This window comes from Amblyomma mixtum, chromosome 9 (assembly GCF_055824585.1).
Source record: "Amblyomma mixtum isolate Tamu chromosome 9, ASM5582458v1, whole genome shotgun sequence".
In the NCBI taxonomy this organism is placed as follows: Eukaryota; Metazoa; Arthropoda; class Arachnida; order Ixodida; family Ixodidae; genus Amblyomma; species Amblyomma mixtum.
In genome coordinates, this window is record NC_143020.1 from 68,661,454 (window position 1) to 68,689,257 (window position 27,804).

General features: G+C 47.9%; 1 protein-coding gene across 1 annotated transcript; it reads right to left on the minus strand.

Moving 5' to 3' along the window:
- Nucleotides 1-14,501: 14,501 nt before the first annotated feature.
- LOC149329546 (uncharacterized) lies at nucleotides 14,502-21,199 on the minus strand. The gene is made up of 2 exons (XM_089562290.1): nucleotides 20,631-21,199; nucleotides 14,502-15,672 (listed from the first exon to the last, which is right to left on the minus strand). The coding sequence occupies exons 1-2, from the start codon at nucleotides 20,916-20,918 to the stop codon at nucleotides 14,608-14,610; spliced, it is 1,353 nt and encodes a 450-aa protein (XP_089418416.1). The 5' UTR covers nucleotides 20,919-21,199; the 3' UTR covers nucleotides 14,502-14,607.
- Between the last annotated feature and the right edge of the window lie 6,605 nt (nucleotides 21,200-27,804).

Here is a 27,804-nt window from a genome sequence, read left to right on the forward strand (position 1 = left end):
AGCATCGGCGAAAGCACGGAGCCCTGGGGCGTGCCGCGGTTTCCCGGAGAGATGATGGAAGGATCTGCCGTGCCGGTGTTTAGTTGTACTGTGCGGTCGGAGAGGAAATCTCGGACGTACGCATACGTGCGATGTCCGACACCGAGAGCCTGAAGTTGTTGAAGGATCGCTTCATGAAGGACGTTGTCGAATGCCTTGGCAACATCGAGGCCGACGATGACTTTCGTGTCTAGTGTACGTTTCATGACCACCTGATGATGGAGAAGAAGCATAATGTCCGTGGCCGCTAAATGAGGGCGGAAGCCGAACATTGTGTCTGGTAGTAGATGGTTGTCCTCGAGGTATCTCAAGAGTCTGGTGTGGATAACGTGTTCCATCAGCTTCCCAACGCAGGACGTGAGAGAGATGGGGCGGAGGTTGGCCAAGGTTGGTGGTTTTCCCGGCTTGGGGATGAGGACTAGATTCGCGCATTTCCACTCCTGAGGGATGGTACCGCTGGCCCAACATTCTTGAAGATAGTCGGTAAGAGCATGAATGGATGCGTCGTCCAAGTTCCTAAGAATTTTATTTGAAATGTGGTCGGGACCCGCCGCTGAAGTCGTCTTGAGGCGATTTAGTTCTGCTCGGACCTCCGCAAGAGTGATTGGAGCGTCTAGGCCGGGATTGTCAGCGCCCTGATAGAAGGGGAGGTTGGTTGCTGGTTCGGGGCGGATGTAAGTATTTATAAGCTCTTGTTTGAGCTCGTCTGGCGTGCCAGGATACTGGTGGAAGACTCGCTCGAGCTGTTGGCGTGTTTGGAGTTTGCCTCCAGCTGGGTCGAGTAAATGTCGAAGGAGGTTCCACGTGTTACGAGTGTTTGGAGTCTTGTTCATCTGGTCACAAATGTTGTGCCAACTCTGTCGAGTGAGTTCGAATGCATAGTTCTCGATATTCGTGTGTGCGCGCGCCAGTCTACGTCGGATATCGCGGTCCCATTTCGGAGTGGCAAGTAGAGCTTCGAGCGACTTCTTGCGCTCCCATAGATGGGCGTAGTAGCGGTCGCAGTGGGGAACTGTGTCCTCTAACTCGACGGTTTTTGTGGCGTCGGCCACTTGTTTGACAATTTCGGTTGTCCACGCCTTGATGTTAGTAATAGTGGGATGTTTGTCATGCTGTTCCCTGTGCATCCGGAAAGAGTCCCAGTTAATCACCTGAGCCTTCCGTGTACATTGCCTGGTGGGCTCATGTATGACAATCTCGAGCACAAAGTGATCACTCCCGAAATTTTCGTGAGTGTGGCACCAAGTAGCTTTAACTGCGGAGGTCGTAAAGGCAAGATCCGGAGTTGTATCTCGGTGTAGGCCCGTACCTTGTCTAGTGGGGTAGGAGACGTCCGTGATGAGGGTCAGCTGATGCGTATGCCAGTCATTCCAAAGGCGTCGGCCTTTAGCCGAGTCGTAGTGGTAGCCCCAAGCACGGTGATGCGCGTTGAAGTCACCGAGGATGAGGAGGGGTTGTCCCTGCGCTAGCTGCTGGGCTTTGAGGAAAAGAGGACCGAAAATATCTCTACGGGCTCGGGGAGGACTATAGACATTAATTACAAACAGACTAGTGCGACGCTTGCGCGAGGGCCGAGGTAATATTTCTAAGAAGACGTGTTCGGGGAAAGTTGGATTTAAATTGTGTTGGAGGACAGTGAGATTACGTTTGACGAGAGTGGCTAATCGAGGCTTTACTCGTTCCGATAGGTATGTAGTGTAACCGGCAAGTTGCGTGTTCTTGTCGCATTCCTGTAGGACTATTAGTTCGGGGCGATCACTCGCGGTGAGGAACTGCTCGAGGACCGGACGCTTACGCGCGAACCCGCGACAGTTCCACTGCCAGATGGTGGTGTTACCCGAGCTGTTCGCCATGATTAGGCTGGGAAAGCTGTGGGGTTGGAGCGGGTGTTGGCGCAGGGGCCACGGGTACCACAGCAGCGAGAAGTTTGCCCTGTGCTTCTATAGTTTTGCTCAGAATCTCAAATTGTCGTGTGACTTGTGAGCCGATTGTGTGGAGTGAGCGTTCAATGTGTGCTTCTAAAGCAGTGATGCGAGTTTGACTGAGGGCGCAGCTTTCCTCGATTTTGACAAAACGCGCCTGCCAACCATCCGTGGGGGAGTCAGTATCGGGCGTTGCTTTGCGTTTTTGTGCGGATCGGTTGGGGGCAGCGATATCCATAGGTACTGTTTCAGGTGATCCCTGCGGATACGGGGGAGTGATTGTGGCCGTTGGCTTTTCGAGAGCCTCTACTCTGAGTATTAGTTGTTGGATGACTGCTGTCAGTTCCATAATTGCTTTGTGTGTGTCCGGAGTAGTGGGAGTCCCTCCCTGCGTACTCACCGGTTCATGACGTTGTCGTAGATCGGGTAGTGATGGTGGTAGCCCAGGTGGCTGTTGCAGAGGCTGAGAAGAGGCCCGTGTCTGCTGGACGACTGCAGGTGGCCCGGGCCTGGTCCGGGAGGTATCCTGAGACCCCTTCCGTGGAGCGGGAGACTTGAGTGGCGGAAAAGAACTCGAGCGGTCTCGGGGCTGCCGTTGCTGGCTATCTGAGCGTTGCCGGTCCCATCGGCTGATGTGCTGGAGCGTGACCCGCTTGGCGGTCTCTTGAGACTTGAGTTTATCTGCCTCAGCTTTTTGGATTTTCTCCCACTTCCTGCGCTTGACTTCGTAAGGAGTCCTGAAGATTTCCCTGCAGCGACTATCGCCCGTGAGATGTTCCTTGCCACACAGGCGGCAGATTGGTTTGCACGTGTGGTCTTTGGTAGGATTGGATAGTCCGCAACCTCTACATTTAGTAGTTGGGCTTGCGCAAACGTCGGCTCGATGACCGAGCTCACCACAGCGATAGCACACCTCGTATTTCTTCTTGAATAAGTTGCACCTATGGCGACTATTGCAGAAGTAGACCCAGGTAGGCACTTGGGGCTCAGCGAACGTGATGAGTACAGCGGTGGTGTTCCCGAGCCGCCGAAAATCCACAATGGGTGGGTTACGGTTGTCTTGTAACTCTGTTTGAATTGTATTTCGATCCAGTCGGAGATCGACGCCACGAATCACCCCGCGGCTCGAACTATCATCTGGAGCGCAGTAGACGGATATCTCATACGCCTTGTTGTCGACGGTGATCTCTTTGAGTTGCATGACCCGTTCAGCTCTTTCGACGACTGGGGTGCAGTACGCGAAAGTATTCTGAATCAGGTTAGCTTGTATTAGGTCTTCGTGACGAACAGCGTCCCTGGTGAAGTGAGCAGCCGTGCAGATCGCTTCCAGTAGTTGGTAGGTTGTAATCTTGGAGAGTAGCAGTCCGCCGCGTGGGCGCACAATCAGCTTGAGAGCGTTGCTGGGTAAGCGAGGCTGGTTCGAAGCTACAGATTTCTTGGCTAGTAGGCGTCCTCGCTGCCGAGGCGTGAGTTCAGCTGTCATCTTGTTCACACGCAGCCCATTGGTGATTTGGGACGCTTGGCTCGGTCCCGCTTTGTCTCCAGAGAAATCGGGCACGGATGGCCTTGATGTTGTTCGCGCTTCCCGGAGCTTGTTAACTTTAGTCAACCAATCACTGGCTGCTAATTCTTCTTGAGAAATTGGGATGCCTTCTACGGTGACCTTCATGACGAACTACGGCGCGCGGGCACGGCCCACGGCGCGGCCCAGCTGGCGAACGCTGCTGCGACGCAGGTGGCGAACGCCACTGCGACGCGGAGCTCCGTGTTCTTCGGCGCTGCGCGGTAGGCCTAGTGAGGCATCTGGCTTGGTCGCAGGGAAAAGATGACCTAAAATGGTCAAAATTCGTCGTACGTACTTCTGGTTGGTGTCCCTGGATTCCTCTCCTCTTCAGGAAACCGGTGATATCGATGAAATCATACCAGGATCTCACTGTCTAGGGTGAAGACACGAAATCAGCGGAGCTCATCTGGAGTGCGTCCGTTGTCACTCGCGCTCTCTTTCGACTCCTTCATAGCTGCGACTCTCCACAAAGAAGTCGGGTCGCCGACTGTCTACTAAACCACCCGAGATAGCTGTTAAAGAAATCAAGGTTCATCGCGACAGTGGGGCATGTGAGTGAGTGAGTGAGTGAGTGAGTGAGTGAGTGAGTGAGTGAGTGAGTGAGTGAGTGAGTGAGTGAGTGAGTGAGTGAGTGAGTGAGTGAGTGAGTGAGTGAGTTAGTGAGTGAGTTAGTGAGTGAGTGAGTGAGTGAGTGAGTGAGTGAGTGAGTGAGTGAGTGAGTGAGTGAGTGAGTGAGTGAGTGAGTGAAAAACTTTACTGAGCTCCAGATTCGCTGGTCTTCTGCGGTCTTCAGACGGCTTCGTCCATCTTCTTGCCCAAAGGTCGGTTGCCCTTAGTCCAGGGCTCCGCCGGATGCTGCTGCCAGTTGTGCTCGCCGATTCAGACCTTCTTGGTCGACTCGGCGATCGCTGCAGAGCATTCCCTCCCATTGCTCCGCACTCGGATTTGGTACAACGGGTACCACGTCTACCTTCTGGCATGCCCACGTTATGTGGTACAGCTTGGGTGTTTCTTGGCACCAGGGGCAGTTGTCATTGTATTGTGTGGGATACATTTTGCTGAGTACGTTTAGGTTCGGTTACGAGCCTGTTTGTAGCTTCCTCCACGCGACAGTGTTCTCTCTGCTAAGGGAGCTATGCGGTGGCGGATACCGCTTTCTGCAGCCCTTGTAGTAACCCAGTATCGCCGAATAGTCTTGGAGCACAGGTTCGGTCCCCTCGAGGTCGCCTACGTTGGGTAAATTTGCTTGTTTTCGAAGACAAAAATATTTTCTCGCCGTCATCGCCGTAGTAAGGGAAGGTTAAGGTAAGAAATGAATCGATGTAATTTCAATTGTTTTCCGCATTTGGCTTCACATTTTCCCACTAACTGAACGACATTTCTCCTTCCAAAGATCACAAGTTCACACCAAATCCGCGCACTTTGATACCAGTAGAAAAGTCTGAAAAAGTACAACTCTCCAGGAATTTACTTTTTCCTGATATATATTTTTTTGTTACTGTACTAACTACATCTACTCTCCCAACCTCTCCAGAACATCAAAAAAGTTATTTAAATGGCTAGGACTAAAACAAAGAAAATTTATGCAAATAAGTAAATTCTAAATTACTCTCAATATCGTTCTAGCCGTATACTTAGCCCCAGACGGCACACTGTGGTGATCCTAGTGAAGATATAAAATACGGCGGATTCAAACAGGCAAGTAGGTTAACTTGAAAAAATTGAGCAGTTTTTGTTTTAGCCAAAAAGTAATGTTGAAGTTGAATCCGTCTCTGCTCCGTGCTCGTTCTTCACTGCAACACACGCCTGAGGCAGGGGGCAGCGAAACATGCAGCCGATTCTAAAGTGTTACAAGTGGATGCTTCTAACCTTCAGGTCTTCGAACTACTGACACCGCTGTCTTCTTGTTCTGCAGAAAAGTCCAGCACATACAATGAACGTGTTGAAGGCTGTTTCTTTTTAACTTTCTCGTGGCTCTCAAAGGCTTCATAGTTCTCTCCACCTATGTAAATAAAATAGGCAAGTATGAGTCTTACTTCACCTTAGTGTTGCCTCTGAATATTATTGCTTGCTTCTCATCATTTCACACTTCCAACGGCGTCATTCAATTCAATGTTGGCCCGTGGAGTGGAGATAAAATACAATTCCCCTTAAAACACTGAAAATATTTTATGTCATGATAGCATCACGTATCCTATTACGCTTATATTTCTTATAAATATAATTGGAAACTTTTTAGATTCAGTTAATTTCCAGTAGATTAGTTATAAACTTCACTACGTTTTTATCCGCCGCGGCGCAGAGCGGTTGATAACACCACTTGTGGTTGCCCGCTCGGCTACTAAGCCGGATAACCCAGGTTCAAGCTCGGGCGCGGTGGTCGTGTTTAGGTGGAGGCAAAACAGAAGAGGCGCCCCGGTGCTGTGCGATGTCATACGTACGTTACAGAGCCATAGGTGGTCTCAATTAATCCGGAATACCCGGATTCGAACCTGGCCGCGGCGGCCGCGCTTCGATTGAAGCCGTGTGCTGTGCGATATCAGTGCAACTTAATGGACCCCAAGTGGTCGAAATTATTCCCGACACCTCCACTACCGCATCTCTTTCTTTCTTCTTTCACTACCACCTTTCTCCCTTGCCTTACGGCGTAGTTCGGGTGTCCACCCAGGTATGTGAGACAGTTACTGCGTCATTTCCTTTCCTCAAAAAAAGCAACCAAAAGTAATCCGGAGCCCCTCACTGTGGCCTCCCTCACAGCCACTGTGTTCCTTGGGGACGTCAAATCCTCACAATCCACATTTCGCAAAGTACTTGTTTCTGAATTCACAAGAAGTACACAGTATAAGTACAAAACAGTGGAAAATGCAAACTGATGACTTCACTGAAATCTGCGCAATATTTCTTGGCGGAAGGAAATATATCAGCACAGTTAGAACGTTGTTTCCGTATTATGCAAGCCATTTGATTGCATTGTCCTCGGCACTGAACTCTAAAACTGCAACACTCCGCATGGGTTTAAAGGGCGATGGCACCCAATAAAGAATTTCAATAAGGAAAGGTGTCAGGCAGGCAGACAAGATCTCTCCGATGCTATTCATCGCCTGTTTACAGCAGGTATTCAGGGGCCTGAAAAGGGAACAGTTGGGGACAAGAGTTCATGGAGAATACCTAAGTAATCTACTATTCGCTGATGACATTGCCTTGCTATGTCACTCGGGCCATGAACGGCAAATTATGATCAATAAGTTAGACAGGCAGAGCAGAAAAGTGGGGCTAAAAATTACCATGCAGAAAAAAAAAAGCAATGTTCAACCGTCTAGCAAGGGAACACCACTTAGCAATTGGTAGCGAGATGCTGGAAGCAGTAAGAGAACATGTCTACTTAGCGCAGGTAGTTACCCCTGATTATATTCATGAGAGCGAAATAACCAGAAGAATAAGAATTTGGTGGACCGTTTATGGCAGGTTCTCTCAGATCATGAATTGCAGTTTACCAATATGACTCAAGAGAAAAGTACACAGCAGCTGTAACAAAGCGTTACTCACCTACGGGGAGAAACGTGGAGACTAACAAAGAGGGTTGAGCTTAAGTTCAGGACAACACAGTGAGCTGTGGAATGAAAAATGATAGGTGTGACATTAAGAGATCGGAAGCGAGTGAGTGGTTGAGGGAAGAGTCGCGGGCTCATGATATCCTAGTTGAAATCAAGAGGAAGAAATGCGCTTGGGCAGGGCATGTAAAGCGAGGGGAAGATAGTCGATGGTCCTTAACTATAACGGAGTAGATTTCAAAAAAAAAAAAAAAAGCATTGCAGGGGTCGGGAAAACGTTAGGTCGGCGGATGAGATTAAGAAGTCTGCGGGGATACGGCGGCTGCAATGGACAAAGAATAGGGTTAATTACAGAGACATGGGAGAGGTCATTCCCTGCAGTGGGCGCAGTTAGGCTGATGAGGATGACGAAATCTCGCAAGTATATTGCTCGTTGACAGCCACAAAAACGTGCATGTTCACCTTACATCTATATCGGTTTATCATCATCACACTATTACGTCCACAGCACGACAAAAGTATCTCCCGTACACTTCCGATTGATCCTGTCTTGGGCTATCTTCAGCCATGTTATTCCCACAATACTTCGTAATTTCATCCTCCGTTCTTTGTTCCACCCGCCTCCGGCTACGCTTGTTTTCTCAAAGACAAAAAAAAGAACATCGACAGCACTAAAACCTATATAGTAGAAACGAATTAGCAGTGAAGACATTTAAGTGCATTTTGGCCCATTAGCTTTCTCAGGAGATGAAAAACCTGATTAAGACACGACCCATGAAGCATGAAAGCGTGTAACCCTGCGGACAGAATTGGACTGGTATATGTATCCAAATTAATAAACAATGCAAGGTAGCAGACATAAGGAAGTTTGATATGAAGAAAATCGAGCATGCTTTGGAGAACGGAGGTAGCGTAAAAGCTGTGAAGAGTAAACTAGACATAGGGCAAAACCAGATGTCTGTGCAAAGAGTCAAAGAGGCCAGTGTCTTTGGAAATATGGATAAGATAGCTAAAGCAGCCGGAGTGTTCCACAAAAATCTATTCAGTATCCAATGTAACAGAACGTCCGTGAGACGGGCGTTAGTGCACAGCAATGGGACATCCCCCGATAACAAAAGAGTAAGCAAAGAAAGGCTGAGAAGCAATATCAAGAGGGAAAGTAGGTGGTCAGGATCAGCAGCAGCAGATCTCTAGAAGGAACCAGTGGAGATTGTGTTTGAAAAGCTAGCCACCCTATACACAACAATGCATTACCATCGCGAGCACCAGAAGCTACGAAGAACGCTAACATTATCATAATTCATAAGAAACGAGACGTCAAGGACTCGAAAAATTCGACCTATCAGCTTACTGTCCGTTACCTACAAGGTATTTCCTATGGTAACCGCAAAAAGAATCCAGACAACCTTGGACTTAATTAAATAAACCAAATTGTCAGGCAGGTTTTCGTAAAGCATACTCGATAATAGACCATGTTTACACTATTAATCAGAAGATAGAGAAATGCTTAAAATGTAATCAACCCCTATATATAGCCTTCGGTGATTACGAGAAAGAATTTTACTGAGCGGAAGGCACAGCAATCACGCAGGCATTGCGCAATCGGGGTGTTTAAGACTCTTGTGTCAAAATACTGAAAGATATCTATAACGACTGCAGAGTTACAAGAGTCCTTTATAAAGTCAGCAATTAAATTTGAATAAGGCAGTGTGTCAGGCAGGGAAACCCAATCTCGCCAATGTTATTCACCGCTTGTCTTCAGGAGGTGTCCCAAGGCCTGCATTAAGGATAAGAGTTAATGAAGAATATCCTAAGTAAATGGCGATCCGCTGGTGGCATTCCCTTGCCAACTCAGGTGAGCTCCTAAGCATGATCAATCAGGTAAACAGGCATAGCAGAATGGTAGGCCTTAATTTTAAAAGGCAGAAAACTAAAGTGATGATCAACAGTCTCGCAAGGGAATACCAGTTTACAATTGGTTAACGAATGACAAAGGAATATGTCTACTTAGGTCAGGTAGTGGCCGCTAATCCAGATCGTGAGAGGGGAACGACTTGAAGAATAAGAATGGGGTGGAGCGCATATGGCACGTTTTCACAGATCACGAATGGCAGTCTGTCAATTCCCTCATGTGAAAAGTATACAACAGCTGTATCTTACCTGGACTCACCTATGGGGCAGAAACGTGGAGGCTAAGGAAAAGGGTTGGGCTTAATTTGAGGACAATGCAGCCAGCTGTGGAAAGAAAAATGACACGAATTAACATTAAGAGACCGAAGGCGGGCAATATGGATTTGAGAACAAACGTCAGTTAATGCCATCCTAGTCGAAATCGACCCGAAGAATTGGGCTAGGGCAGAGGTTGTAATGTGAAGGCAAGATAACCGCTCGTTTTTAACGGTCAACGAACGGATTCCAAGTGGCAGCGAGCGCAGCTCGGGGTGGCAGAAAGTTTGCTCGGTGTATAAAATTATGAAATCTGCAGGGATACGGTGTACACAGCTGAAAAGGACAGGGTTAATTGCAGAGACATGGAAGTGGCTTTTGCCCTGCAGTAGGCGTTGTCAGGCTGATTGTAATGATGCTGATGGTAATATTAAAGCTCGCCTTCTTTGCATGGATGCCGTTGACGCATTCGTAGATGCGTCCGCTCCTCTGAGCATGGGACACAGAATCAAAATTTCATTCTCACATCCGCCGCAGTGGCTCAGTGGTTATTTATGTTTCTCGGCTGCTGACCCGAAAGAGGCGGGTTTGATCCCGGCCATGGCGGTTGAATTTCGATGCAAGCGAAATTCTAGAGGCCTGTGTGCTGTGCGATGTCAGTGCACTTTAAAGAACCCCGGGTGGTCGAAATTTCCGGAGCCCTCCACTACAGCGTCTCTCATAGCCTTAGTCGCTTTGGGACGTTAAACCCCATAAACCAAACCAAACAAAGCATGTCTCATTGCGTCTTCGCCGGGATCCGCTTTTGCCACTCGCCGTTGGCAATGAACCACTGTGTCACCATCATTGCGCGTCTCTTTCGGCTGCTGCGATGGTGAACAGTGCTCCCATCGCCCGCGCGAGCTCAAGTAGGACTGGCTGCGAACGTCACACAGCGCCTGAGCGGCTTCCGTGAGTCAGATAAGCGCGTCACGAGGAAGCAAGCGTCAAGGCATGCTTGATAGCGAAGAAAGGATAGGCATGCGCTAAGCGTGCTTCAGACGCAATTTCCGCAAGTCTCGACAACATACTTGGAGGCGGCCGATGGCGCTGGAATGCACTTTTGCGTCGCTCCGCCACGCGCTGGAGATCCCGCAAACTTTCGCTGCTGACAGTACATAGGCGGAGCAATGGAAGCTCTCGGCCGCGATCATGCGAAAAGCTGCGACATTGCAGTGATAAGCACAACACCGGGACAGCGCACACCGCCCGACACAAAGAAGATCCATTTTGATGAACGTGTGCGAGGAGACAGCCCAAGAAAATACCTGCATTTCACTGATGAGGTTTGCCAGAAAACTTCAAACATCTGCAACGTCACACCGGTCGAATAGTTCCCGAAGTAATTCCCAGACAATATTCACAAAACTCCAAGTGATTTCAAGGGAGAGGGTGCTACATCAGCTTTCCCAGTACCTGACGCATTTTTACTGGGTATGAAACTCGACTTGCGGCAATGCAAATTTTTACACGCCTCCTGTCCCATGGTTAAGACAGGCTAAAATGGTACTAAAGAACAGTCACAGAGAGAAAGAAGCCTCGTTTCCTGCAGAAATTAACTAAACTCTATGATTGCACCGTGGAGGTCCGCACTCATCTTCCTAAGACATTTTCTCACAATTTGACCACGGCTCCTTTGCAAAAGGTGATTTGGTTTATCCGGGTTTATCGTCCCAAAGTGACTCAGGCCACGAGGGACGCCGTAGTTCCCTGAAAGACGGGGAAAATTTTGGCCACCTGGGATTCTTTAACGGCCGCCGCGGTGGCTCAGCGGTTACGGTGCTCGATTGCTGTCCTGAAAGACGCGGGTTCGATCCTGGCCGCGGCGGCTAGAATTTCTTTGGAGGGGAAATTCTAGAGGCCCGTGTGCTTTGCGATGTCAGTGCACGTTAAAGAACCCCAGGTGGTCGAAATTTCCGGAGCCCTCCACTACGGCGTCTCTCATAGCCTTAGTCGCTTTGGGACGTTAAACCCCATAAACCAAACCAAACCATTCTTTAACACTGAGGTCCCATAGTACATGGACGTCTAGAATTTCATCTCCATCCAAATTCAACCGCTGCGGCCGGGATCAAATCCGCGTCTTTCGAGTCAGCTGCAGAGTGCTATATCCACTGAGCCACCACGGCGGCTCTACAGAAGCAGCGGCGCGCAAAACCTTACGCATGCACAGCTCATTTCAACCACCCTCACTTGATGAGAGTAATGGCTGTCCGCAGGTCTAAAGCACACTTGTATAAAATGATTTGATTTTGCCTACACTAGACTAGACATGGCACAAGGATAGTTTTCCCTTCAGTTAACATATTTTACTTCACTTGACTTCACTTTATTACCTTAAAGACCCTCGTTAGAGGGTATTACATAAGGGGTGGGGCACACAGAAATGAAAAAGAGAATAAGTAACAGATAATTTGTGAGTTATATAAATATAAGATTTTCACTCAGCAAGTGCACGCGTTATTCTTTCCAGGAACAAAGATTGGCATGTGATAGCAGCAAGTTCTTGGGGAAGGCCGTTCCAGTCGTTCGCAGTCCGGGGGAAGAATGATGAAGAAAATGTACTGGTGCGGGCGCGAGGTCGTGACACTAGCTGCTGATGGCCGGTGCGGAGGGAGATGCGTGGTGGTGGTGCGCAGATGTAGGGTTCCTGTCGTAGCTCAGAGTAAAAAAACTTGTCAAAACAAACATAAACCAGCAATGTAGCGGCGATGAGCAAGGGTAGGTAGGCTGGACTGTGATTGGAGGGATGATATGCTGATATCAAAGGAATACGATGAATGAATGAATGAATCTAGTTGATCGGTTTTGAACTGCTTGAATTGAATTACAGAAATATGCTTGCCTTGGATACCAGATGGGAGATGCGTATTCAAATTTTGATCAGACTGATGATTTGTATGTGAGGAGCTTGATATGCTGAGGTGCAGAGCGTAGGGGACGCTTTAAGAATCCTAGTGTTCTGTTAGCGGATGATACGATGTTTGAAATATGCGTATTCCATGTAAGATCCTGACAAAGATGAACACCAAGGTATTTGTATGATTGGACAAGATCGAGAGGAACGTTAGATATGCTGTATTGAAACAGAAGAGGGTAACGGCAACGATGGAACGACATATATTTGCATTTACTTCTGTTAAGTGTCATCAGCCATTCACTGCACCAGCAATCCACGTGAGTTAAATTATTTAGAAGAGATTGTTGGCCGAAGATGTTAGTTACTGTTCTGTAAATAACACAATCGTCAGCAAACATCCGAATATGGCAATCTAAATTCTCAGGTAGGTCGTTAGTATAAATTAGAAACAAGAGTGGCCCAAAGACGGATCCTTGGGGCACGCCTGAGGAGACTGGTAAAAGGTTAGACATTTGGTTATTGACAATGACTGATTTGAAGCGGTGAGTTAAGAATTATTTTATCCATGCTAGAATGTCGGGATGCAAGTTTAGGCGAGAGAGTTTCAGACAAAAGCGGTTATGAGGTACCTTATCAAATGCCTTAGCGAAGTCGAGAAAACTTGCGTCAGTTTGGAGGTTAGCATCAAGGTTGGCATGCAAGTCATCAACGAAAAGTGCCAGCTTACTTTCAAAACAGTATCCTTTGCGAAATCCGTGCTGCGATGAGTGAAAAAAATTATTTAAATCCAGAAAATGCATCGTTAAAGAGTAAATGACGTGTTCCATGAGTTTACATGATATGCTGGTGAGCGATATGGGTCGGTAATTAAGTGGTGAATCGTTCTTACCCGACTTGTGGACCCGAACGACCTTCCCCACTTTCCAGTCATGGGGTATGACACCTGTAGAAAAATATTGTGAAAACAGCAGGCATAAAAACTTGGTAGACGTGTGGTTAACGTTTTTTAGTGCCTTGGTGTTGATTTCGTCAAAGCCGGCATATGATGACAGTTTTAGTTTATCTATAAGACATTATATGCCGGCTTCAGAGAAAGTAACGGCTTGCATTAAACATCTTCGGTCATTTACTGTCATGAGGGGGAGGGGGGGGGGGTTTCCTGTTCATGAGTGAATACAGATGCGAAAGCAGAATTAGATATGCTAGCACACTCGACATCGGAAACAACACGCCCGGAATCATCAGTGAAGGTAATAGTGCGTATCGATGGCGGGTTTAAAAGCTGCCAGAATTTAGTCGGATTACCCTTAAGTATGTTGGGTAGGTCAGTATGATAAAAGTAGCGTTTAGCATTTTTTACTGCGGCCAGGTATGTCTTTACGGCGGTGTAATATTTTTCCCATGCGCAGTCATTTCCAGTCCGTTTGGTACTGCGGAACAAACGTTTCTTTTTCTTTTCCAATCTTCCTAGAGCCTTGGTAAACCATGGTTTCTGTTTGGTTGCGCGGACGCTGCATTTGGGAATATATTTGTTAGTAGGTTCGTTCATTTTATGAATAAACATCGACCAATTATCGTGGATGGTTTGTTCCAGGAAAGAGCGCTTAAAAGCTGGGAAGTAAGCTTCCAACGCCCTGTTTATAGCCTCATAGTTACCTTTGTTATAAAGGGTGATTGTTCTTCTGGAAGTTTCTTTTAGTGTTGGAGTGAAGGTAAAGGACGCGTGGATGACTTTGTGATCACTAATTTCCCGGAGATAAGTAATGGAGTTGAGGCATTCGGGGTGGCTCGATAGTATAACGTCAAGAATGTTAGCGGCATCTCGGCGATGCGTGCAGGCTGGGTTACTAACTGAGTAAGATTAAAATTTAAGCACACGTCCACCAGCTCCTGTGATTCATGCTCTCTAAAAATATGCTGATAAGGGTTATTCCAATCGATGTCAGGATAGTTAAAATCTCCGAAAAGGAGCACGAGTGCGTAAGGGTGTTTTGTAAGTTCGTTCAGAATGTTTTGCAGCTCTTGAGGGAATTCGGGGTTATTGTGTGTGTGTGTGTGGGGGGGGGGTTATTCTGACATGAGTGTCGCAGTATTCTTTTGGAAAATATTACGAACACGGAGGCTTTTTTATTCCCGGAAATATTACATATGCAGCCATCGATGTGAAGCTGGGTATGAGCAGATGTGAAAGCTTTCATTTCCAAACAAAATTTGCGAGTGTGGTAACAGAAATTGTAAGATGCTAAAAAGCAGTGTTTGGTAGGGCAAAACAGCAATGCCGTCGAAAGCAAACCTTAATAAATTGCAGTTAAACTGCGAATTTATTTTGAACAAAAAAGATTAAACATTGCAATGCCCACGAGGTTTTCTTCAAATTTTAATTCTCCAGAAGTTCTCACGAAAAAAAGTTTGTTCCCGCCGTGCACATGCGCCACTTCCTTCTTCCTGTGCCTTTAGAAGAGAAACTTAAGGCAGGAGCTCCCACTTGACTCGAAGCTTGTTGTCCTCTACAAAGTCGTCATTCAGGAGATCCGCTAGGAGAAACGAACGCTTCAGGAGACAAACACCAACATTGCTTGAAGTTTCGGGCTTTTGGTAATACTTCTCAGAACGCCATGTTTTAACCTCGACCTTACGTTCGGCGCCTCCCTTCGGGTGCACGACGCTCAGCTTGATCCTTTGTTCGAATGGCCACAGAACAACGTCGTCCAGGTCACCTTCGTGCAGCTGTAAGCAAACATGCGCAGTAACCGAGTCGCCTGTTTTGTTGAAAGCTAGGCCGGGTGATATGCAGTAACCACGCAAGTACACCCTCTCGTTGTAATACCAAGCAGTGCCTTCGTTCAGCGCTTTCTCTTCAAGGGATTTCACACCCTGTACAAAAAACTCGCACCGAGTTGCTTGCAGCTGAGCGAGTGTGTGCACTTTGGTGATGCGCTCCAACGTCTTCTGACCATTCTCCCTCCCTTCTGTTCTGGCTTGCTCCAGGGCAGCTGTGATTTGGGAAATGCTTCCTGCAGTTTCCGTTGTCATATTACCCAAATGATCTGTCAGTGCTCTTTCTGATCGGTTTACCCCTGCGGAAATATTGTTCACGGTGTCGCGGCGTGTGGTCATATATTCTTTAATTTCCTCGTTCGACGCTAGGATTTCTTGTCTTAAGGCTTCTTTGAATGCGTTGATATCATGAGAAATTTCATTCAACCTTTCACCGTGCGTGCTATTATCAGCAGTGATTCTTTCGAGATAGCCCTTCATTTCATCCGCCTGCTTTTGAAATGCTTGGCTGAAAGTAGCAAAAGACGCATTGCCATCCTTGGGGTCGCAATTGCTTTGGGATTCCAACGAGGCGTTATTCAACGAGCCGCAAGTTCCCGATCTGAGGTGGGCGCACACTTCGCTGCAGAGGACGCTGTTCGAACACTTTGGACAGCAAGTAGAATGGTGCAGACATTCCCGCTGGAAATGGTGGGCGATCGTGGAAGCAGGCGTCACGTGCTGGCAACCCCGTTCGGCATTCCAGCACTTGACCTGCAAGGCGAACAAGAGTATATCTATTGAAATCCCTATTACCTCCCCAACGATGGATTTTTTTTTCAATTTTTGTTTTTAGGTTAATTCCTGCGGTGAATTCACGTCACCACTAGGTTGAGCAGACGGACAGTGGGATGCTATACAGGTTTGTTCTTCAAAATACCTGCAACACATGAAGTGCAAAGACACTGTGCTATTTTCACTTCTGCACTAACCTCACTCTGACTCATATTAGTGTAATACGTGAACTAAATTACAGTATTATATGTATACCTTCCTGTACCCGTTGTCACGATTTTAGTTCTCCCCATGCGCCCTCATTTTGGACCACCTGCGTACGTACAGACGTACATTGCAGTAAGCAGCAGCAGAGAACGACACTAAACAGCACCTATGTTTATTTGTGCGCATGCCGCATTATGGCCGCGTTCAGACAAGGTAGGATCATAGGATATCGTGCTCTCGAGTTAATCTGGGTAGCAATTGTTGGATGGGTGGTAGATGGAGACAACATAGTAAAGCAGCTGGACATTTTGAAACTGCAGTCAGAGAAACGCAACGTCGAAATTTCTAACGCATGAAGGATTGACTGATTGTAGTTAATTCTATATAAACATGCCACCGTACTGGGTCACCAGACGTCAGTTTATGATAAATAGTAAACCATGAAAAACAAGGGTTTTTACGCTAGTGTTCTGAAAAATAAACTTTGACATTCGCTACGCATGCTAAATGCACTACGTGTTGGTCACGGAATACGATACATGAAAAAGGAAAAGAAATGATTTTCATACTTTGAAGCAATAAAGAATGTTAACTATTTGAGAAACCCGGCGTCAGATACGAGTTTTGAATCTTATGCAAAATATCGCGGCTAGTTGTGTTCAGCTCATCTGCCTTCGCTTAGGACCAAAAGAAATACCACTGTTGGGGAAATTGTTCAGCTGCAGTGGCAGTTGCTGTTCAAAGACCAGCGTTGAATGACCAAAACCGTGCCTGCGACTGCAGCGGCGACACGCTAAGCGAGTCGCTTTGGTTTCTTGCCAAAAAAGGCGCACTCTACTGCGCACAGTACCGTATTGCGGTGGACCACGACCGCAAAAAGATGAAAAAAACTGAAGCCTCTCCTCGTCGCGAAAAAGCAGAAATAGAGGTCTTTCCTTTGAGTCATTAGCGCACCTGACTGAAAGAGCTTGTTGTCCACGGTCTATTTTACCTCATCTAGCATTAAAATTGTTCAGATTAGCGAGCTGTGACTGTCAATTAAGGTATCGCATAACACTACACACAAGCAACATAATCAATCGGCCCAACGTTGGAAATGGATGGTTTAATTTTGGTCCGTTGTAGGAGCAACCCTTGCCAATAATATTTGGTGTATTAGCTGCGCTGCTTCGGTGCCTCTGGAACCTCCGCGGATAAGAATGTTTATTAACAATAGGTTTTTTTCTCTTTTGGAACAATACAAAATACCATGACATACGATAAAACACTACGCATGACGATCACCTTTAACTGCTAAATATATTTTTTCGCACAGTCTTCATTACTCATACATCCAGAGAGCCGGACAGAATGCGAGAGTATTAAGAGGGAACTCGGCCCATATTTAAGAGTGCCTTCATCAATGCACAAATACGTGTCCTTTTCTTAAAAGCTTCGAGACATCTGAGTCGTCTGTGCGGCTCCATAGTACGGCTTCTTTAGTGTATCCTGCTTATCCAGCATTCAAAATATCCGGGAAATAACAGCAGCATTCATACACACATTTCCATAGGAGCATGCAAGGTCAGAGAGCCATTGTTAACGGTATCGGCCACTGTCGAACAGTAAGTTCATCAGCGTCTTATCAGCTGTTGCTTTAGGCAGCCTCATCTTCACAGCTTTTCACACATGCACCCATAACCCCCGCCACTACTACTGTCGGCGTCATCGGACAGTGAAAGCATACAAGACTCCGAATGATTATCATCATCATCAGCCTAACAGCGCCCACTGCAGGGCAAAGACCTCTCCCATGTCTCTCCAATTAACCCCTGTCCTTTGCAAGCTGCGGCCGCTGCATCAACGTAAACTTCTCTTATTAACCACCATTAATTTGGAAGTCATCAACCCTCAAACGCGAGTCAATGACATCCAAGTCGAAATCAAGAGGAAAGAATGGGCTTAGGCAAGGCATGTAATGCAAAGGCAAGATACCCGCTGGTCCTTAAGGATAACGGAGTGGATTCCAACAGAAATCAAGCCTAGCAGGGGGCGGCAGAAAGGTAGGTTGGCGGATGAGATTAAGAATGCTTATCACCGCTCGCTTATTGCATGATGTGGCAAGATTTCTTTTCTTCGAAACATCCTTTCCTCACAAACAACAAAGACCATAAAAAAAGACCAACGCACTGGACGAGAAACAGAGCTTGCAGGAATAATAAAAAGTAGGCAAAGTTGGTAAACAGGGCAAAAAAAAATGGATTCTTTCGCGTGGAAGTGAAAACAAAGGATTAACTTGGTGCATAACTATCCCTAATTAACTCTTTCCTGTCCGCGGGGAAAATGGTTTTTTTCATGTCATATCATTAATATTTTTTTTCTTTAACAAAACTTGCTTGGTACAGGAGTGTATAGTACCGAATTGTAGAGGAGGAAACTCTCTTCACATTTTTATTAGTCACAGTAAGCATGTTTATTGAGTAAGAGATGAAAAAAAAATTATCAGAAAGAAAACTGTAGTTACAAAGAAAAACACACAAAAACATCAAAGTTCCGTCACAAAAATAACACATAAAAAATTTCAAAATATACATTTTTTACAACAGGGATTGATGCAACATTGCAGCAAATTTTAGTTTGCTGCGAACAGTAGTAGCTGGGCTAGGAAAGGAAACAGTAGTCCTAGTGACTATTGTGCCACCGCGCGAAACAGTTCCTTGTTGCCGTGAAGCAGAGGTTGGCCGCACAGAGAGAGAGAGAGAGAACAACTTTTATTTAGAAAGCCTGCAGAGTCGGTTAGGCTCCCTCCAAGCAGGGAGGACAAGCTTTGACCGCTTCTTGTAGCGTTGTCTCGATGTGTCCGTCGCTTCCTCCCGGTACCCATAGCGTCACGTCGTCGGCGTAGATGGTGTGCCGGACTCCCGCTACTCTTTCTAGCCGGGTGGCCACCCCGATCATCACATGTCTCACAGAAAACATTTGTTTTTTGTTCCACCTTCTTTTCTTCGTAGCACAATTTGCAGTTCCGGTACTTTGCATTTTCTGCGGCTTGTGCTGCAGCCCCTGAGGTGAATCACGAGGCGGAAACAGAGGGCGAACATAGGGGTCCTGAGGATGTGGCTCATCAAATCCGAGGAGTTGCTCGATCAATTAAAGTCTGAACGTGAACTGATCAAATCTTGATGTCCTCGACAATTCTGGTGCTTCGGGATGCTGCTGGCGATGCGCGTCAAAAAGTATGAAGCTGTTGACGACCGCGCCGCCGAGCGCATGCGACACTCCGGCGCGCAACGCCGAGGTCGACCCTTGGCTGTCTTCGAGCCGAAAACACGACTCTCTGCGCTGCCGGCGGCAAGTAATCCCGCCCGAAAGACGTTGACACCCTGCAGATAAGAGTTATGACCTTCAGAACACTGATCTTTTCCGATAAGCGCGCAGCAAAAGCGGAACATTTCGGGGGAGAAAGCGAAACTTACCGAGGCATGGCTGTTGACGTTCCGGGTCGGTCTGACGCAGTTTCGCTGTCGGTGCTGAAGTCTGAAGAGCCGAAGTCGTCTTCTGAATCCTCACTGCTGCTGTTCTCGTCCAAAAACGAACTCTCAGGAGCATCAATTTCTGTGGAAACGCGCGGTTTCAGCGCAGCAGCAGCGCGCGACGTCGACGCCATGGTGGAAACAAGGAGCGCCAGTCAGCTGACTCCGGAGGGGCTTCAAAAATCACCGCTTGGCGGAAAAAGTCCAACCAAAAGCGAAACTGAAAGAAGAGTTCCTTTATTTCACACTGGATAGCGCTAGTTGTGCAGGAACGCTTCAAAAAGCGCGAAAATACGAACTTGAAACCATCGATAGCGGGCTATCGATGGGAATAGGCGCGGACAGGAAAGAGTTAAAGACCACGACGACTTTCTTCGTGGCGAAGATTTCCAGACGCTTTCTTGCTTCCGGTGTATTAAGGTTACGACATACTTAAATCATTGCGAGGTATACGCGTTTGAATGATCCCGCAAACCATCCTGTCGTAAACTGGTTTCTATTCATTGCACGGTTATTTAATGACGTTGGCATCGTTAGTTAAGGCTGGTACTCAGGCAATTCAAAGCGCAGTACACGGCCGAAGAAAATAACACACGAACCAACGGGCTGCAATGGTATACCGCAATATAGCGTTCTAATGCAACCGAGTGCAACTTTTTGTTAAGCAGTCCGAGCGAGTGGTTCCGTCCGTCCACTTCTTGTTCCGCGTGTTAAACAGCATTTCGATTTCTTTTGTAGAAGACCTTTTTCCGGAACAAATGAAGGTTGTCGGCAGCTCCAGACAAAAAGTGGCTGCGGCGCAACTCACCTCAGCCAGCATAAACTGAGCGAGAGCTCCTAAGCATGGTTATACACTGTCCAGCTTTGGTTCACCTTTATTTTTTCAAGACTTCAGCGAGCGCAAACCACGTGCCACAAGTGCAAGATCAAGCGTCCAGAGTGGCGGTCGGGGCAGCGGTGGACGTGACCGCCAAGCGCAAGAGCGAGTCAGGTGACTCATCACGTGCGGCCACAGGCGAGAATGAGCGGCAGAGCAAGCAGCCTGCGCAGCGGTGGACGTTACTGCCAAGCGCGCAGCTTGGCTTTTCGACATGCGGCGCGCCTCCCATTAGAGGTCAAATCAAAGACCCAGTTGAGCTTCACGCTAAGGGTGAAAGGAGTATAGTTTTTATCTTTAAAAGAAAAGGAGGGGGGGGAGGCGGAAGTTGAGTGACTAACCTCTCGCCTCAGCAGCTGATCTGGAGGAAAGTCCCTCCAGTCGACGTCCTCTTCGTCGCGCCACTCGTGGCCGTCGAGCGGACAGACGTGCATCTCTTCCTGGGCGCATTGCTCGTAGCACGAGTCGCACAGCACGTGCATGCAGGACAGCAATGCGGTCCTCTTGCGCACCAGTCCGCAGGCACTGCACACCCTGTTCGTCGGAATGGTCTTCAGGAAACTCAGAGGCCTCCAGTCGAGGTCCGGGCTGAAGCCGACCAGGGTATATTGGGTAGCTGCAGGAGGCATCCCTCTCCACGTTCGCTCGCTGCCCCGCCGCCTGAAAAACTGCTTTTTTCCGCCCTCTACGTGCGGGCTGTTATCTATTTCCTTTTGTCGTCAGGGCGACTATCAGAGCGGCATCCACTGCCTCTCGCGAAAAGTATTGTCTGCTGCGCCCGTTTGGCTGTCGTTATCTCCCGAGCTGCATTCACAACCTCTTCTATACGTAGCTTTAACCCAGAGGGCTTTTTTTCGGAAGGGTACGAGCGAATAATGATTTTTGTTCTGTGGCTAATGGCCGAAATTAAATTTCGCAGCACATTAGAAAATGAGGTAGCCGATGTGAATCGCTCCAGGCGCTGAGTAGCAATGTCATTGTAACATCGAATGGTAATGTTTCACTGTTAAAACTTCTCCGCCGATGTGCGTGCGTTCGAGATTCGCGGGTTGCAGCCCGTCCGTGCCGGAGTTTCAACTCCAGCGAAAGCTCAAATTTTTCTTGCAAAACTATCCCGCTTTGCGTTGAAAAACAAGTGTTATGATCGGCGTCTCGTAGTGCCCTACACCAAGGCATGAATAAAAAAACGACAGAATTGGTTTAGGTCTTCATGGCTGATATATCCTTCAGGATTTATTTTTTTTAACTACGAAGTTGCTTAGAAAGCTGTGCACCTTTTCTTTGTAGCCGTATGGCTGCGCTTGGCTGGACATCAGTGAGTAATTACGCAACTCTTACTAATCTACTTCACCTTGATGGAATCCCCTCCCCATGTGTAGGGTAGCCAACTGGGCATCGCCTGGTTAACCTCCCTGCCTTTCCGTCCTTTTCTCTTTCTCTCTTAAAGCATCCTGCTGGTATTTTAGAAAAAAGAGTTTTGCATGAATTGTTTGCTCCTTGCGAAACTGTTAGTTCTTTGTGAAACTGTTAAGCGCTCGAAGCACTAAATTACTTGCAGCCATGCCTACAGCAATGCGATAAAAAGGCTCCCGTGCTGGAAGTTTCATGATTGAACTGACCACATTGAGAAACTGCGGATTGGTGTGAAAATTAGGTGCTGTGTGTAACACGTAAAAGATTTGGAGTTTCCTCTGGCATGAATGTTCGCGTTCGCTGAAACGCCTCTGGCAAATGCTCATCCCCAAATACAACGTGAAGAAATTAATGAAGTGTTCATTTTGTTGCGTAATTTTTTTATTTGCACAACTACCCAGGAGGCTACGGGCAGTCGGTACGGGTACAGTAGCAGAACACCCGCCGCTTCGTGCACGAACAGCAGAAAATCAAGTGGAAGCATATCCTGCTGGTTCTATTGGGTTTCTTACACACGTTGAAATAGAATACGGCTTTTTGGCAGTCGTGCTGGTGCCTGAAGTCAAGTGAAGGAAACAGCGCAAAAGGCAAGGAGACAACATTTCATTTCTCCATTTACTTCTGTCCCTATTAGGCTCTGTTATACTGCGATGTAAATTGCGCGGCACTGCCACTTCACGTTGGCCAAAGCGAGACCCTCTATAGTCCGACGCCGCTGGGCCTAGTGCACTGCACGGTTTCGGGCCGGCCCGAAAGCCCGCACCCGGTCCGGCCCGCGGGCGGGGCTGGGCCGGGGCATGATCTGTGTTGCCGGGCCTGGGCCGGGCCCGGGCCTGAAGTTGCGGGCCCGGCCCGGGCTCGGGCTTAAAGCTGCGGAACCGAGCCGGGCTTGGGTCCGTACAGAAACGGCTGGCGTCCGACTATTCAGTCACTATTGCACAGAGGAGTACACAACTGCGGCATTGGAGCAGCGACACGAATGAGCTATGGGTTATAGTACACGCTGAGAAAAAAACTGAGCTTTATTCATTGACTAATTTATTTCCATATTTCCACGCCACGGTGGCTTAGTGGTCAAGTCTCTTGATTACTGAGCTGCAGAACCAGGGTTTGCTCCTAGCCTCGGCGGCCGCATTTCTATTTAGTCGGCAAGCATGACAGCCATGTACTTTGTACTATCATTGCTCGTTGAAGAAACCCAGGTGGTTAAATGATCCGGAGCCCTCTGCTTCGGTGTCTCTCACAGCCTGACTCCCCTTGGGCCTTTAAGCCCCAGGAACATAGCTTTTATTTTATAGCTATATTTTTTTTCCATGTGAGAAAATTCCCCAACTAACGCTCGCGAGAGTTTGTAAATCTCATTTCATAACCACATCTATCCCTCCTCGCTTCTTCAGACTGGTTGTCCTGACATTTGCCGTGTAAGTTATCACGTGGTTTGATCGTTATCTTCTGCTACACCAGTACGAGTAATATTCAACCGGTCTTAATTGGCCATTCATCGTTCGTCATACCAAAACATACCTATACACTATTGAAATGCACTCGAGAAGAACATATTAGTTTAGGACGCTTATAGTCTTCAAACACACACCGTGAAATACTCAAACCTTTTAGCTTTTCGTTTCTGTCAGAGCACCTGTCAGAGCACGTTCCTTAAAAAAATGTCATCCCACTGCTTCCTAGGCAGCTTGAATGTTTATACTTCGCGGGCAGCCAAATATGACTGATTAAAATCATGGGGGAATGCAAAGTAGTCTATTACGTGCGTATGCAGCCCTTTTTATTTGGCTCTCGGAACTTCCGAGTTTATCTTTGCGCACCTACACGAGGTCACTGTCCAAAAGACGGGCCTGGAGAGCACTACTCTTAATCACTTCCTTCTGGCAACTTTCTGCGAGCCAAACTGTGGTTTCAGAACCTTTGCCGGCCAGTTCCTTATCGGTCTAGTAGCAGTTTACTTGCTCAGAGTGAGCAGTAAACCTCAAGCGTTACTGTGAAACGGGCAGGGCCGGGCCCGGGCTGGGCTTCACTCCAGCGTTCACAGGCCGGGCCGGGCTCGCTAGAGCGATAAATTAGCGGGCTTGTGCCGGGCCCGGGCTTGAAGCCACGGGCCTGGGCCGGGCTCGGGCTTCAGGTCTCGGGCCCGGGTCGGGCTTGGGCCTCAGATTGAGGCCCGTGCAGTGCTCTAGCTGGGCCACCGACGTGTTCGGAGGCTTCGGCGCGCTCTGACGGTGCTGGCGTCGAAATGGAACATGTTCCCATTCTACGCCGGGCGCGTCGAAGCCGTCAACCCAGAGTGCACCGCGCGCGTCGGCTGCGGAGCACGTAGCCGCTACTCGGAGGCAGCATGCCGGACGAATCGATTTCTGCGCATGCGCACCGCTTATCGTTCAGCGCTGTCTCGCATTGATGCGGCTGCAGTATAGGGGTAACATTATAGTTCCTTACCTTATCCTCCAGTTTGCATCCTTAGCTAGATGCCACGTTTGGAAGCACCAAAGCCGTTTATTATAACACCATTGCCGAGGGCAAAATGCTTACTGACCTCGCAGTCAGCTTCGGCAAACCTTTCCTTGTTTGCGGTCTTGTATGGATGACACAGGGAGAACTTCAAGCGTATAGTTACCCACAATTAAACCACCACTGACCAGAGGTCTGCACAATTCAGACAAACAAGCTCAAAGCATATGTGAAGCATTGAAGGTTAGCTCTACCAAATACCAGAGCCATGCGCGCCCTGAAAAGCAGTAAATACAGAAATCAAAGCCCGTTCGCTCTTCCCTTCAAGAGACCAACCTCCTCATTGTTACGTTGCAAGACAATGCTGGCATGTGGGCTAGAGATCCGGAAACTTTTTGTGCTGTGTCGCGTTCCGACCCACACTCGGCGTCGCAGAATGCCGGCCTCGTCGCGGACGCGGGTCTCATGTTCGGCGTTCGAAAACGCGAACGCAAAAGCCGAGGGACGCGAACACGGGGACACGGCGTTCGAGAACACGACCGTCAGCGCAGAGGGATGCTTCCTCCCGTGAACGCGATGCTGGGTCACGTGGGCACGGCGTTCGAGGGAGCAGCAGTGAACGCACGGGAGTCAACGAGGAGAGTCGTCCTCCAGCAGCGGAAGAGAGCAGCTGCTCTGGGAGCCAGTCTGCCCCTTCCAAGGGCCTGGGGCCCTCTTTTCTTTTGGGTCAAATTCTTCTAATAAAGACCCATTTCCCAGCCTTCACCGAGTCCACAGCCCGTACCTCGCAACATCATCTTCTACGCTGGCTGTTGAGCCTTCAAGTTGACATCTTCTGGGGAACCTTCGGGAAAGGCATTCTAGTGGTGCGTCGTTCTGAAAGACGAGCAAAGGGCAGAATTAGTCGGTTCGTCGTGTCGTCTGCTCGTTGCGCGCACGCTTTCCGTAGCGCCTTCAGTTTTCGCACACGCATACAAGCACCACCCTCCCGCCGCCTCCCCTTTCCCCAAAATGAGGTTTCTAGTTACTCGTGCCAGTTCAGGCGTTTTTTTAGAGCGCAGCTCTTTGGCGTCCGTTCCTGGGTTTCGCGTCGTCGTCGGCGTCGGCGTCGGCCTCGTAACCAGCTCCGCCCCCAATGTAACGCTTTTCAATTGGTCGAAATGCTCGTGACGTCACAGTGCGCGAATTTCAAATGGGGCCAATTGTACTTTGGCTAGTAACCATGCAACCAATCAAAGGGATCGTATAGTGATGCTGCAACTAAGTTGGACTGAGTTTAGTTAATTGCTTAATTAATCAATTACCCTAATTAATATAGAGGAGAATGGAGGTGTCAGAAGAAAAGAAAAGAAAGACGCGCGCCGCAGCGACAACAGCGTCCGCGGAAGGAGACGCTGCTGAAAAAAAACAGATAAGTACGAAGCCGCGTTCTCTCCACCACCACGCACTTCCCCACTCAGTAAGACGTTGCTCGTTTCATATACGTTGTGTCGAACATCCTAGACAGTTCCAACAATTGACAGGTTAATGATAGAACACGATGGATAGAAATGCAAGAATATAAATATGAAATAGCCTAATTAACCTTTCTAGTTAAACCGCATAAATCAATAAAACCGAGAACGAAATTGGTCGAGTTGGGGAATCGAACCAGGGTCTCCGGAGTGCGATACGAGCACGCTAGCCACTCCGTAATGCCAGCTGAATGGTTTGGAATGAACAAAGGCGCGTCTAGCTAATACGGCGTCTTCGTTCATTCCCATCTTCCCCCTTTCCCTTACGGCGAGGTGCAGGTGTCCACCCAGATATGCGAGAGAGATACATTTCCTTTCCTCAAAAAATAAATTTACCGTCCAGCAAGGCGTACAGCCGAATTGGCGATGGCGTTCTGTGGACTCCCTGGCAGCGTTGCAAGACGCTGTCGCTTTCCACTCTTACAGGCGAAGCTTAACATGTTAACCACACATCAGTAACACACGCAGACAGCCAATGGACGCGTCATTCGCTGGCAGCACGTGATTCATCATTCACAACCACATTCTTAACGTACGCTCCCTTGCCGCACATGCCAAGGACGTACACCACGATCACATTCTGCGCCATTCCTCTGTACTTTGCTTTGCTGAAACCTGGATGGATCCCGAAGAGCCTCTCGAAATCATAGATTTCCTATACTGCTGTGGTGCTCGCAGAGACCACAACAGAGCGGCGGGAGTCGCTATCTACTTGCGCACAGGTCTCTCTGCAATACCAGTCGAAATGTTTGGCACGTCACATGAAGTTGCCGAACTGTGCGCCGCAAAGTTACCCAACGGTTTGCTGGTAGTAGCTGCCTACTTCGCCCCTACCGCACTCACGGAAGACGTCGTGCACTTCCTGCAACTCGCATTAACCGTCCATCGATCCACACCGATGTTAGTAGTGGGGGACTTTAATGTTGACATAAAGACAAACAGCAATTTCCTAACACTTATGCGGGAGAACATCCCGTTCCTCTCGCTCGTAACGCGTCCCACGGCTGTGACAACCTCGCGAGGCACTTGTATACATCTCGTCTTTGAGAATCAAGCATTGGTGTACCAAGTCGAACATATATCAGTCTATTTCTCCGACCACAAAGCTTCCTTCATGACTGTCAAGAACTGTTAGTGGAGTCTTTGTTAAAGGAATACGTGTGAAAAATAAAAAAAAAATCTGTGATAGTGCATACATGTGTTGCTCGATTTCTTTGCCTCAATCTATCGAAAAGGTGAAACAGCTTATTTGCTGCGCTCAAATTTCGCATTAGGAAGTAACGTAATCGTCGGTGATTTTTTTGTATGGCGTTTTTTTTTTGTAAGTCTCCTCTTTTTAAAATAAAGAAATAAAGCTGTAGTCTCCTCCGCAATGCGTGCCCGTTTCCCAATCCAAAATTATTTTGTTTGATTCCGACCGAAACCCATATTAAACCAATTTTCTTTTTATATGAATTTCACACGGTGTTACTCCCATCGGCATTTTTTGCTCACGGTAAACAACACCGATGGTGATGACAGCTTTTCTGTAGCATTGCAGCCTTAACGCCGCTCCATTCATACATCGCTCTCGTGGGCATTTAAACATATTATTCGCTTTAGTTACAAATAAACAACAAATTTCACTGCCCATTGATGAAATGCTCCTAAAGAAAATATAAATCGCAACCACTTGGCGTTTACGCAAGCAAACAATTGTCGCCTGGTTCTGCAAGCCTAAGCTTTAGCAATGTTCGCTTCTAAAAATCCGTCACTACGTCCCTGACAGCATTGAAGGCAGGAGTCTAATAGGGGGGGGGGGGGGGGTGGGGAATGTGTAAGATTGCTCTATCTTTGAAACCAGTTACCCCAGGAAAAAATCCGTCTTTTGCCGCCGTCATCGATCTGCCTCTCTACAAAGAGCAATACAATCGATTTTCGGAAAAGAAAGTACTGGACGCAGTTGCCCTTATTGCCCCCTTAACACACAGCTAAATGGTTTGCTCTACTTCGAGACGTGTCTGCCTTTAAAGACTATCGAAACTCAGCAGGAATCAGCGCCGAGTCAGAAAGAAATACTTGGTCGTCCCAAAAGCGCCTGCGAGTAGAAAGGAAATTTCGGGACAATTTGCTGCTTTGAGAGTCG